The sequence below is a fragment of the Chiloscyllium plagiosum genome, chromosome 11 (genome assembly GCF_004010195.1).
Source record: "Chiloscyllium plagiosum isolate BGI_BamShark_2017 chromosome 11, ASM401019v2, whole genome shotgun sequence".
NCBI lineage: Eukaryota > Metazoa > Chordata > Chondrichthyes > Orectolobiformes > Hemiscylliidae > Chiloscyllium > Chiloscyllium plagiosum.
Genome location: NC_057720.1, coordinates 38,666,714 through 38,680,881, shown reverse-complemented (window position 1 = coordinate 38,680,881; position 14,168 = coordinate 38,666,714). Strand labels below are relative to the sequence as shown.

General features: G+C 37.7%; 1 protein-coding gene across 10 annotated transcripts in view; it reads right to left on the bottom strand.

Moving 5' to 3' along the window:
• Nucleotides 1–14,168, bottom strand: part of mast2 (microtubule associated serine/threonine kinase 2) — a 411,089-nt gene that overhangs the window by 40,441 nt on the left and 356,480 nt on the right. For all 10 annotated transcript variants that reach the window (XM_043699133.1, XM_043699131.1, XM_043699132.1 and 7 more), the window contains 4 exons: nucleotides 13,669–13,877; nucleotides 9,901–10,039; nucleotides 5,777–5,909; nucleotides 4,499–4,664 (listed from right to left, as the gene is read on the bottom strand). In XM_043699133.1, coding sequence (XP_043555068.1) covers nucleotides 4,499–4,664; nucleotides 5,777–5,909; nucleotides 9,901–10,039; nucleotides 13,669–13,877 — 647 coding nt within the window. The remainder of the gene's footprint in view (nucleotides 1–4,498; nucleotides 4,665–5,776; nucleotides 5,910–9,900; nucleotides 10,040–13,668; nucleotides 13,878–14,168) is intronic.

The following is a 14,168-nucleotide window of genomic DNA, read 5'->3' as shown; positions in this document are numbered from 1 at the left end:
TCCTACTTGATCTGTCTAAACCTGTCCAACTCACGGACCCGAGTCCCCAAACAGTTCAAATCCCAGCGGCAAGCCTGCAAACTGTTCAATTCCCAACGACAAGTCTCCAAACTGTTATGTCACGGGGGTAAACCCTCCTGCTTAACTTAAACCAGCAACACAGAGAAGATTTATCCTGTGCAGTAATCTATGAAAATTTGAGAGGCCAAGAACTATTTAAAGTAAAAATTAACAACTTGCTTTCTTAAAGAATAAGATGAATAATTAACTAACAACTATTTACAACTCCTTCATCTAACCTATCTTTTATCTTCCCTTCTATAATACTAGTCTGATAAAACCCCCGATTAAGATTTACCAAAATTCAACTTATCAAAACCAGCCAGATGTTGAATCTTCTTATTATGGCTTCCTCTGTCTTCTTTTCTTCTTCTTAAGGATTTCTGCTTCACAAGTCACTGATCGATAAAGGCACCCTTAAGAGAGCTATTTTCCAGGCAGGCTGCTGATGCTGGTGGCTTGGCAATTCTCCCCACAATTGTTCAATTTTCCTCGGTCTTATACCCCCAAATCATCGGATTGTGTCATTGGCTTTTAAGAATGTCAATATACTAAATTCAAACTTGATTGCAGTTTGGCGTCTTTCGAGGCATAATTTGACTTAATTCAAATTTGTTTAGTCATCTCCAGGCAACTAGCTAATCGAGTTGTTCGACCAAATGTTACATTATAATTTCTTCAGAACACTTGGTGCTGTATCAGGTAGTTCTGCTAGCTTTTAACTCTGTTAAAGGTATAGTACACCTACAGCTTCATAACAATACATAAACCACCCTCAGCATTAAAAGTTGCCCCTTAAGTCCTTTTTAAATCTTTCCCCTCTCACCTTAAAACTATGCCCTCTAAATTTTATATTTACTCTATCCATGTCTTTCATGATTTTATAAACCTCAACTCCCGCTGCTCCAGGGAAAATAGCCTCAGCCTCTCCCTATAGCTCAAACCCTTCAACCCCGGCAACAGCCTTGTAAATCTTGCTGAACCCTTTCAAGTTTCACAACATCCTTCTAATAGCAGGGAGACCAGAATTACATGCAGTATTCTAAAAGTGGCCAAAACAATGTCCTGTACAGCCGCAAGATGACCTCCCAACTGCTATACTCAATGCACTGACTAATAAACGCACTCATACCAAATGCCTTCTTCACTACCCTGGCTACCACTCCACTTTCAAGGAACTATGAACCTGCACTCCAAAGCCTGCCACTGATGTTAGGCTCACCAGGCTATAGTCCCCTGGATTTTCCTTACCATGTTTCTTTAATACTGGCACCACATTAAGCCAACCTCCAGTCTTCCAGCACTTCACGTGTGGCTATCGATGATACAAATATTGCAGCAAGGGACCCAGCAATTACCTCCAACCTTCCCACAGAGTTTGAGGGTACACCTGATCAGGTCCCAGAGATTTATATACCTTTAAGCATTTTAAGACATCCAGCACCACCTCCTCAGTAAAATGGACATTTTTAAAGATGGCACTATTTATTTCCTCTCGTTCCCTATCTTCCATGTCCTTCTCCACAGTAAACACTGATGCAAAATACTCATTTAGTATCTCCCCCATCTCATGTGGCTGCGCACATAGGTGACCTTGCTGATCTCTGAGGGGCCCTATTCTCTCCTAGGTTACCCTTTTGTCCTTAATGTATTTGTAAAAACCCTTTGGATTCTGCTTAACCCTATATGCCAAAGCTATCTCATGTCCCCTTTCTGCCCTCCTGATTTCCCTCTTAAGTATACTCCTACTGCATTTATACTCTTCTGGGGATTCACTCGATCTCTGTTGTCTACACCTGACATATCCTTCTTTCTTATTCTTGACCAAAACCTCAATTTCTTTAGTCATCCAGCATTTTCTACACCTACCAGCCTTGGCCTTAACCCTAACAGGAACATATTGTCTCTGGACTCATGTTACCTCATTTTTGAAGGCTTCCCATTATCCAGCTGTCTCTTTACCTGCAAATATCAACCCCCAATCAGCTTTTGAAAGTTTTTGCCTAATACTGCCAAAATTGGCCTTCCTCCAATTTAGAACTTTAACTTTTAGATCTGGTCTATCCTTTTCCATCACTATTTTAAAACAAATACAATAATGGTCACTAGTCCCAAAGTGCTACCCTTCTGCCACCTCAGTCACCTGCCCTGCCTTATTTCCCAAGCGTAGGCCAAGACATGCATTTTCTTCAGTAGGTACATCCAAATACTGAATCAGAAATTTTTAAATTCCTTAATTCCTGAAATTCCGTAAACACACTTAAATTCCTCTCCATCCAAGCCCCTAACACTATAATAGTCCCAGTCTATGTTTGGCAAGTTAAAATCTCCTAACATAGCCACCCAATTATTCTTACAGATAACAGAGATCTTCTTACAAATTTGTTACTCAATTTCCCGCTGACTATTCGGGGGTCTATTGGACAATCCCAGTAAGGTGATCATCCCTTTCTTATTTCTCAACTCCATCCAAATAACTTCCCTGGACATAATTCTGGAAATTTCTTCGCTAAGTACAGCTGTAATGTTATCTCTTATTCAAAACGCCACTCCTCTCTTGACCCCCCTTTCTATCCTTTCTATAGTATCTATACCCTGGAACATTAAGCTGCCAGAACCTATTAAGCTTTATTATCCCATCAACCACAACAGCAATGTGCTTCACTTGTTTACCAGCCTTTAAGTATAGAGGTCTGTCCTGCCATTCATGTATTCCTTTGGTGCCTTCATTTGTTAATACATCCCCTAGTACATAGCAGGATAACCTATTTGGTTCCAATTTTTCCAGACCTTTAATAATCCCTAACATTTCAATCAAATCCTCTCTCAGCTTTCTCTTTTTGGAAAGGGAGAGGCAGAGGGAAAGGCAGAGTAGACCAAGGGAAGTCAATCTTATATCGTACGTTACTCTCTTAAGTTCTGGGATCAATCATGTCACACTTTTCCACATCATCTGAAAATAACTGAATAGTCCATTTAAAACATTAGGACCCAAATACAAGATTAATTACAAGAAAATTAGCATCAAAAGCAGGAGAAGAGCTTAAAAAAAGGCTTTGTGGATGTGAAATGCTCTACTGGTGTTAGAGATTAAAACTGAAACTAAGTTAATGTTTAAAAATAGGTAAAAAAAGATTGATAAGGGAGTTGGTAACAAGGGGATATGGGAACAGGGTGGGCACATGAATTAAGACCACTGCTTGCCTGGAGGATTAGCATCACCTATCTCTTTACTACAATTTCAATGTAATTGTATGTAAAATTGACTATGTTATTCTAACAAATGGCTAAATACACTTATACTAAACTATTATTTCCAATACTTTAACAGGTTGTTAAAACATTTACAGCTGAAAATGTGTTGCTGGAAAAGCGCAGCAGGTCAGGCAGCATCCAAGGAACAGGAGAATCGACGTTTCGGGCATAAGCCCTTCTTCAGGACTTTATTGAAATAATGCATGAATTATTTTTGTATGTGCATAGAATATGCCAGCAATAACTGCACTTACTGGATAGATTACTCTAGTACAATTACAAAATTGGAATTTTCCTTGAATAATAATGAACAATAGAAAGGGGTTTTGATTTCCAATACAGGAAAACCATTGAGCTTTGAAATCATTGGTAAAGCAACAGCATTGACTATGTCATTGAAGGAAGTTGCCCAAGAGGAACAATGTCCATGGCATGGATTTCATCTTTCCGGGCACTAAGTCAAGGAAGTTTAAACCAGATACCAAGTCAGGGAACCTTCTGAATAATGTAGCAACAATATTGTCAGGCTGCTTGCTCTGCTTGCAATTATTCAAAAATATTCTCAGAGACAGAAAGGCAAGAAGTTAAAACCACTAATAACAATAATTTCTAATTTAAGTCTTCAGGTTGTGAATTAAATTATGACTGAAATAAGATAGAAGCTAAAACATAACTTTAAAAGCAAATTTAAAAAGCAGGTAAAATTGTGGATTTCTGTTTTTACATCATAATGGAGAAATTTGGATTTCCATAAAATTAAAACCAGCTTGTCACTGCCAGTGAGGGTGCTTAACTAGCACCCAAGCTTTCAGTGCAGTTGAAAAACTGCATGGGTTTTGCAGCAAGACAAAGAACAATAAATTGGATTTCTTCTAAATTTACTGATTGCTGAGGGATTGCAATCTAAGAGCACACCCTGTTATGCAGGATAGAATTACTGATAGCTCCATATTTCCATGGTGGTCAGTGCACATAGAGTCACACAGCAGAATCCTGACGCTGCTGTCATTTTTCAGTGATGTAATAATGTCAAAGGCCAGCAGTTTCCCTGTCATTATCATCTCAAAATTTCAGGATTCTAGAAGCAACTTAAGATTGAAGGATTTATTTGCTGCTTTTCACCAAAGTTCTCCACATATCTTAATTGGTGCATAGAAGGCTGAAAATCCAAAACATTACTTACCACTTATCACTTGTCCAAACAGTTCCTCTGGAGTATCTCCAAAGAAAGGAACACATCCTACTAAAAATTCATACAGGATTATACCCATGGCCCACCAATCCACTGGCTTTCCATAACCCTGCCGCAATATCACTTCAGGAGCGATGTATTCTGGAGTTCCACATACCTTTGTCAAAATAAAAGATCTTGTTTTATAAAGCTTATCTCTCTGTACATTTAAATCCACAAAACCTATGGCTCAGCAAAATGAATAGAATATACACTTCAGGTGATTTTCTAACCACTCATTTTTAGAAAATGAAAAAGCTCAATAAACTAGCTGATTTATTAATATTTTAAAAACATCACAAAAATGTAGCATACTATTCATTGTAAGAAGCAATAGTTGATCCTACAATATGTTGGAATATATAGGATTGGACATCTGATATATGGATAGTAATTCAGTGAGCATTTGACAATTGTCACCTGACAAGATAGAATTAGATTAGATTAGATTTCCTACAGTGTGGAAACAGGCCCTTCAGCCAAACAAGTCCACACCAACCCCCAAAGAGCAACCCATTCCCTACATTTACCCCTGACTAATGCACCTAACACTACGGGCAATTTACCATGGCCAATTCACCTGACCTGCACATCTTTGGACTGTGGAGCACCTGGAGGAAACCCACACTGACATGGGGAGAATGCGCAAACGCCACACAGACAGTTACCCGAGGAAGGAATTGAACCTGGGTCCCTGGCGCTGTGAGAGAGTAATGCTAACCACTGAGCCACCGTGCCACCCCTATGATGATGCTTGACAATTTTCCAAGTAAACATGATCAACTAAAACTCAAAAGGAATAACCTGAAAACAAATTAACCAAATGAAAACTAATATTGCTCCAAAATTGCAGGTTGATTGCTTCAAGCAACACTTCATTCCGTACAACAAAGTGGGAGAATTTCTTAAAACAGAACAAAAATTGCTGGAAAATCTCAGCAGGTCTGGCAGTATTTGTGGAGAGAAACCAGAGACAATATTTCGGGTCTAGTGACTCTTCAGAGCTGACTTCTTAGTGCTCGGTACATTATATTTAGGATTTAAAAAAAATAAATATTGTTTCTCACTTAACTATTAAGTCCAAAGTTTTCTGACAGAAATCACAGGTGAGTCAACAAAATAGAGCTGAGGATATCATGGTGAGTTATAGTCATAACATGAGATGGAGTCCACAGTGATAATGCCACAAAAACAGATCAGTAAAAATAATAATACTCAAAAATGTATTACCTGCTTGTCAAGAAATTCTCTTGCATCTTTTTCAATATGTCCTTCATATAGATTAGTGGTGAGGCTCATCAGACCAATCTTTGAAAGCCCAAAATCTGTCAGCTTGATGTGACCCATTGAAGTGATGAGCAGACTGTAAGGCAAAATAATTCAGTCAATATTCGAGGTAATATATACATGAAAGGCTTTGAAATGTACCAGATGATTGTATGATGTTTCTTCTATAACAAAGGTCCAGAATCCTTCTAAATCTTCATGCTTTTCTCCAATTTAATTAATGGTGTCTGATTGTCAATTCTTTAAAATTGTCAGTGTACTAACAGACTTAGAATGAATGCATCAATAACACTTAGATACAGCAGATTAATTTCAAGACATTAACTTAACCTGAAGTTTGATACAGTTGTTATAATAAATTGAAGACAATGCACAAAACAATAATGATCGTTATGAATGCAAGATTAATGTAATTGAAACAATCGGAGGAATCCATTGCTATATATTTAAACTAACAATGCTATAATATAAACCAGATTTTCAAAAATTATAAACAATGAAGTTCCAACATAAATTGTCTGACTACAGTAATTTGTTCAAGGCACAAATGTAAAGACAATATTGAATGTAACGTTCAATCATGCAACTCATTTTTCATAAGGGAATTGACACTGAATGAACTGCTTTTATTTTCCACTATGTCTGACAGGCAGCATTCCAGTCTGACTCGAAACTGACCCATTTGATATGCATGGCAACTAGATTCACTATTTCAAAGAAATCTGGGCAAACTAAGTTGCTGAAGTAAGGAATAGCAAATATCTTTAAATACGGCATTTATGCAATGTGCTTATGCACTTTGGTATAAGAAATCTTGAATAATATGCATGGATGCCCAATGGTGAACGTAGGAAGGTTTTGGTCAGATTTTACCAGCTATTTACTGGAATTTATGACAGTGTCAATGATTAACTAAAAACCACAATGCATCTCCAAGCTAATTTCAAAGACTGTAAGCCAAAACAAACTTTTTCGTCTTGCGTAACTTATGACAGGGATCACTTTTTACAAAAGGTATACATTAGCAAGAATTAAGTAGAGGCTAAGAACCTTTGAGGGGATCTAATCCTGTGCTTTCAGTGTGGGTGTAGTGGCAGGGGAAGCAATTCCAATAGGACTACTTAGAGATAGTGAGAACTGCAGATACTGGAGAAGCCAGAGTTGATGAAGTGCCTCACTGGAAAAAGCACAGCAGGTCAGGCAGCATCTGAGGCGCAAGACAGTTGATGCTTTGGGCTTGACCTTTCATCAGGACTGGGGAGGGGGAAGAGAAATAAATAAGGGTAGTGGGACTAGGGGATAAGCAGTTGGGATGGTGATAGGTGGGCAATTGTGATAGGTCAATGGGAAGTGTGAAGTGGGTAAGTGGGAAGGAAGATGAACAGGTAGGTCAGGACAAGAGGGCAAAGCCAAGCCAGAGAGATTTAGAAACTGGTGATTGAAGAAAGTTCAGGAGCCAGGAATAGCCATTTGTGTCAAACTAAGGTGGAAGGATGAAGGGAGGAAAGATGTGGGTCAATAGACCTTCTGAGCAAGATCCAGAGATAGTACTTATGAGAAAAAGAGAAAGAGGATAACTTAAAGAGAAAAGCCAACAGCAACACTTTTATTTTTGAAGAGTAGGAGAAACTGAAGTCTGTATTTTGGGCAATGGGAATCAAGGGAGAGAACTGGTGCTTTATGAGGGGAGCCTGAAAATAGGAACAGGAGAATGAGTGTCAAGATGGATTTTCATGAAGTTTTGCCCCTCATCCATGAAGTACATTGACTAATTATTTCAAGTGATCAGATGTATGTGTGGAAAACCTGAAACAACCCTTCTTGATGAGTACTTTCAGGCCATCTGAAACATCAAAATAATTGAAAACATATTGGTGCATGTTATTTATTTTTATTGTTATGCAAATACAAATATCTGAAAGCCTCTCTTTTCCTTAGAAGCAAACAGTATTACTTGTGAAATAGGGCACATTTTTGTTGTATGAATAAATACACAAGAAAAATAAGCATGTATTTCATTTTTTTGTGTTTTGCAAAATGAAGTTAATTAGAATTTTGAATATATTTCCAAATAGTATTTTCTCTCTGCAATTGTCAATCTTGAAGATGAAGTACCAAGACCTCAACATTTATGCATCTACATGAAGCTATATCATTCCAAAAGACAGAAAAAACTGTATTGTTGAACACCTGTCACAACCTCAGACACAGAAAAGTATTTTGCAAACAATGAACAATTTGCAGTAAAGTTATTGTTGTAAAGTAGGAAATGAGCTGCCAACTTGAGAACAAACAACAATGAGAAAAAATGATCATTTTGATCCTTTCAGTGGTGTTGGTTGATAGATAAATATAGGGAACTATGAGGAATTCTTTTGCTCTTTTTGAAATAGTGCTATGGAATCTTTACATCGACCTGTGGGGGAAATGGAGTGTCAGCTGAACATCAGTCTGGAATACAGAGCTCTGACAGTGCAGCATTCCCTCCTTACTGCATTGCACTATTCAACTATATTAAATACTCAAATGTCTGGAGTGAAATTTGAACCTACCAAATCCTAACATTTTCTCAATGTCCTGCTACTACTTCCTTAGTAACAGATTCCAATATTTCACATTTTCCCAATGACAGATGATGGTCTATAGTTTCTGGCTTTTATTTATTTATTCTTTATTGCCATTCCAAATGGATGAGCTGTGTGTCTTGCTAGGTCATTTCGTGCACAAGTCAGACTTGAACACTTTGCTGAATTGGTCTTGAAGTCACATGAAGGCCAGACCAGGTAAAATTGACAGATGCCTTTTCTTCAAGTAGATTAGGGAACCAGATTGATTTTTCTGACAATCAATGCTAGTTTCATGGCCATTAGTACTGAAGTTAGCTTTAATTTCAGGGTCTATTTTCATTAACTGAATTAAGTTTGAACTCATAGCCCAAAGCATTAGCCTAGTACTGTGGATTAACAGTCTAGCATCAATACTATTATGCCATCATCTCCCCTTTCTGACTCCTACCTTTCTTCAATAGGAACATATGTTGGCAGTTTCACAATCTGCGGGCAACATTCCAGAATTTCAGGAATTTTGCACGATTACAATCAATTTCTGCAGCCACTTCTTTGAACAGCCTTGGTTGTGAGCTATCAGATCCAAAGAGCAAGTCACTTTTAGTCCTTTAGCTTTCCATCACCTTAGCTTATTGCTTTTCTGCTGTTATGATGCAAAACAAAATTTCTTCTTCGCCTTTTTCTCTCTTATTAATGTCCTAGTCTTACCACTAGGAAACCAAAGTTACTTCGGTTATTCACCTTTTTATATATTTGCAGATGCTTTTATTTTATGACTATTTACTCTCAAATTCTGATTTCTCTCTTTAAAAAAAATCACTCATTGTGGAGTTCTGAGTTCCAAAAAATTTGAAAGAAATTACACCCATAAAAATGACTTGCTCTTTATTCACAATACAATATTAAGATTCATTTAGTCAGGGTCTAAATTAAGATACACTCAGGGAGTGGCTTGTATCAGATTGCCCCAAGGATGGAAAACCATATTGACACTCAAGTACTTGGGCTATTTTCAGTGGATGAAAGAATTTTAAAAGCATATTTCATAGAGGTCCTTCATAGCTTTCATACAATGACTAGAGAAAGACTATTTGCTTTAGTTGGACTGCCTGTGATAAAGAGTGTTCAAGTTAAAAGTGACATCACAAGGATAGCAAGGAGAAGGGTTTGGAATTTCTTCAAAGAGTCAGTTGTTATGGACTGGTTTGCCACAGGGAATGGTTGACAAAGAGATCACTAAAACCATTAACAGTAAACTGGAAAAGTGCTTCAATTAGATAAATGGTCCACTTCAATGCTGTAAATCTTTATAGTTACAACATATCCTTTAACAATTGTATTGAGAACTCAAAAATATATACGTATTGTTATCATGTAGTTGTTAGGTAGTGTGCTAACTTGTAGAATTAGTAATTGTAAGCATCACCCTAAGCCTTCACTAAAATACGCCAAATCTAAATTATTACCCTGGCAGTAATTAGTGAGTACAATAGTTCATACTTGTCTGGCTTGAGGTCTCGATGAACAATGCCATAATTGTGTAGGTATTCCAAAGCCAACACAGTCTCTGCAAAATACATCCTGGCCATTTCAACAGGCAAAGCACCAATATTCTTCAATAAAGTTGCACAGTCACCACCTATTGTACAAAATGCAAAAAAGGACACATTTAAATGCATCATTAGTTATTAATGGTAGAAATCTAATTTTAAAAAGTACTTTTAATGAACAACATAAATACCATAAAACTTTACACATTGACCATGCCTCCAAGTTCAACATATTAATATGTTTTAAAGTCTGTGACACTGTATCTTCTATCCCACTATCTTGGGAACCTAGAGTGTAGAAGTTCTTCGTTGCCATGCCTCATTTTCAGGGACTGCTTCTGAACTTTCAACTTCTGTAATTATCAAAATGTCAATAGTTCCATTGATATTAATATTGCAGTAGCTGGTTTCAGGAACTGTGGTGTTAAAGGTTTGGCTCAGTGTATCAGTTAGTTATTGTAGTGCTAACTGATCCTACTGGCTAACACTACTGCAATCAATCTAATAATTGGCCCAACAGTGGCAAATTAGATAGTGAAAAGATATATTTGAAAACATGTAAACATATTTGTGCTCCTAACTTAATGAGGTACCACCTTCTCTCTCCCACCCCCCCCCTCCCCAAAAACCAGCCAACTCACTAGCCATTCAACTACTTTACAGAAAGCCCTTAGGTAATCAACTTAATGATGTTACACTATGATACAAATTAATGTATTTAAACAAATCTTCAAACTCATCAGGAAAATATCTGAGATTCTGTGGACTTTTCATTTTGAGAAACAAGTTAAAATCCTTACAGCACCCCACTAGTAACAGTCTGCAATCCTGAAAATGGTCCTTATTCCTACCACTTTCTTACTGTAAATCAATTCACAATCAATACTAGTATATTACCTCCAATCCCATGCACTCTAATTTTATTTACTAACTTCCTAAATGGGACATTATCAAAACCAACATAGTCATTTGCTCTCCTCTGTCTGTGCTACAAGAACCATCCTCAATAAACTCTAACCAGCTTGTCAAACATGATTTACCTTTCATAAATTCCTGCTGAGTTAGCATGAGTTTACCATTCTTTTCTGAATATTACATGATCTCATTTATTACAATAGATTCAAGCATTTTCCCTCCTACTAACACCAAGCTAACAGGTATGTAGTTCTACACTCTCCCTCTGCCTCCCTTCTCTAATAGCGGGATTATGTTTGCCACCTTCTAGTCAGTAAGAATATTTTCAGAATCTACAGAATTAGCATAACTGCCAATGTATCTACTATCTCTACTTCAAGCAACACTCATCTGATCCAGAAGATTGATCAACCCACTTAATGTTGCAAGTACTATCTCTTTATTAATGCTAATTTCTATAGCTCTTCAGTTACAGTCTCTTGGTTGCCTATCATTTCTGTGAGATTGTCTGATCTTATTCCATGAAGACAGGCACAAATTAACTGTTTAGTTCCTCTGCCTTTCCCTGTTCTCTCTAATATATTCTCCTGTAGCCATCTGCAATGGGCCTACATTTATCATTGCTAACCTTTTATATTCTGCAGTGGCTTATATTTATATTCTTTCATAATCAGTTTCTTGGTCCCCCATTGCTGGGTCCTAAATAATTCCCAACCTTCAGGCTTGCCACTATTTCTGACATTCTTGTAAGTCACTTCCTGTTATACAATACAATCTTTAACTTCCTTCATCAACTACAGCTAATTCACCATTCCCTTTTGATGTTTGTGCCTAAGGAATATATATCGATTGCAGACCTTATAGTATTTCTTTAATTACTAGCCACTGCTTATCTGCTAGCAAATCTCTGTGCATTTAAAACAAAATTCATTCATAGTATGTATGTGTCATTGGCTGGGCCAACATTTATTTTCCATCTCTAGTAGCTCTTGAAAATGCGGTCGTGAACTGCCTTCTTAAACCTCTGCAGAGTATGTATTTTCCCAATCCATCATAGCTAACTTGATCCCCTACCCTCCGAGTTTTTTTTGCTAGGATTTAAGACCCCAGTTTCAAACTAAACTATTTCACATTCAAACATCACATAAAATTCTATCCTAGTAAGGTCCTGCAAACCATGGAACATCTCTTTCAATATGTCAACTGCCAAGCAGATCAATGATATTAGTTTACATTTAGATCAGTTTTGAATGAGCAGAAGCTGATCTTTGGCCAGATCTTGTTACTTGGTTTACAAACTCGCAGCTCAGAGGAGATAGTATGGAAAGTCCTTTCACTTGCATTACTTTCTAGGTGTCATTAGGTGCCAATATGCGATAGTAAGTAGTGAATCCCTTCATTTACAGATTCAACTCTGAACATCGCAAGCTCATTAGTTAATAATCATGCTGATGATAATTAAAGATTGGAGATATTAAAGATAATGAAAGATGTCATGACACAAGATATACATCATTACTCAAAGTAGGCTGATAAACAAGAACAGAGTCATTAGTAATGTGCCTGGCGATCAATAATGTGATCCCCATTTTCAAGAGCAATGTGAAGACCTCACAGCAACAAAGGATAAGCAAACAGTTTGCCAGGCCTAAGTGATCACCTCCATTTTTACATGTAAATGGTGGAAAACTTTGGGGATCATTTCTGGATCCAGTCCCTCCTCAGATCTCTGCATGCTAGAAGGAGATTCTGAGTCGAGAGTGTGGTGCTGGAAAAACTCAGCAGGTCAGGCAGCATCCTAGGAACAGAAGAATCGATGTTTTGGGCATAAGCCCTTCATCAGTCCTCACTTCCTCCCAGGAGGAGAGATCTTCTAGGAAATGGCTAATCAGTCGGCCACCTCTGCATTCTGTCCAATTAACAGTGATGGGAGAACCAGAGATAGAAACAGAAAATGCTAGAAAAGTTCAACAGCCTCCATAGAGAGACAGAGTAACTGGATTAATGTTTCAAGTTCAACATGACTCTTAAAGTAGCTGGTTGGCAAGGGTGAATGTGTTGAGGCTCAAGGTTAAGCCAGAGGGAACCTCAAGATAGAGGCACCCTCAAAAAGCTGTGCAAGGTTCCATAATAACCTGAGAGCATAGGGCCACCTAGGGTGGAGGGGTAACTCCTTTGTTGAGTTTTAACCATGGCTGTGGCCACTGTAGCCTTGTGGCTCTGTCATAAATGCACGAAGAGTAGGCTCTGATGACCCTCAATCCCCTCACTGGAATCAAATCATTGCCAGACTCCAGGCTGATTAGGGTGTTTTGCAATATCGGGAATGTTTCATTACAATGGGGGGGGGGGGGGGGGGCGTAGAGGGGCGTGGAGGGAAGTTGCCAGAATGCCATCATACTGTTGAGTAGTATTCTACCTGCCGAGAAAACCTATCTATTTAGGGGCACACTTTATGTCCAGTGGATAACTATAAAGACGATCATCACGTGGACAATGCATTTTACTGCACATTTTGCAAAATGAAAATTCTAACTGTGCATCTTTAGTCAGGATTGAATTTGGTTACCCTCCCTCTGCAGCCAAGAAGTCCATGAATAATTGATGTTTAGTCTCACATACAAAGAATGGGCAACATATAAGTGGATTGTCAGAACCATGGAATCACATCAAGTTCCATTCAATTCCAGACAAGAAACAACATTCAATATAAAATACCTTCTAAGAAAGAATACAGTTCTAAAACAGACAGATTATTACTTTTCAGAAAGAAACCACTTGCATAAGCAATTTGATAACTAACCTTCTACATATTCGATTACCATACACAAGTGTCGTTTAGTCTCAAAAGAGCAAAACATGCTCACAACAAAAGGGTTTTCGGCAAACGTAAGGATATCTCGTTCAACAAAAGCTTGTTGGATTTGGTTCCTTAGAATTAGATTCTGCTTATTAATTTTCTTCATCGCAAACCTCTGTCGTGTTTCCTTATGTCTTACAAGATAGACAGCTCTGGAATAAATATATTCGTAATTTCAGTTAAAAACTGCCATATGGTATAAGTAGCAGAACAATCCTAATAAAATGGCAATGTTTCTAGAAGGTTACTCAGAATTAATGATTCCATTGATTGTACTGTACATTGAGGTTAATATTTCTAGAATTGTAGGAACCAGTGCATTTTTAGATCTAATTTCTGGGTAATGTCCACAGTGAAAATGTCAGGTCATAACAACAAAGGTGATTTCATACAGGGACAAGCAGCATTTAGCCTCCTTTGGATTTTTTTGTTACTTCAATTGT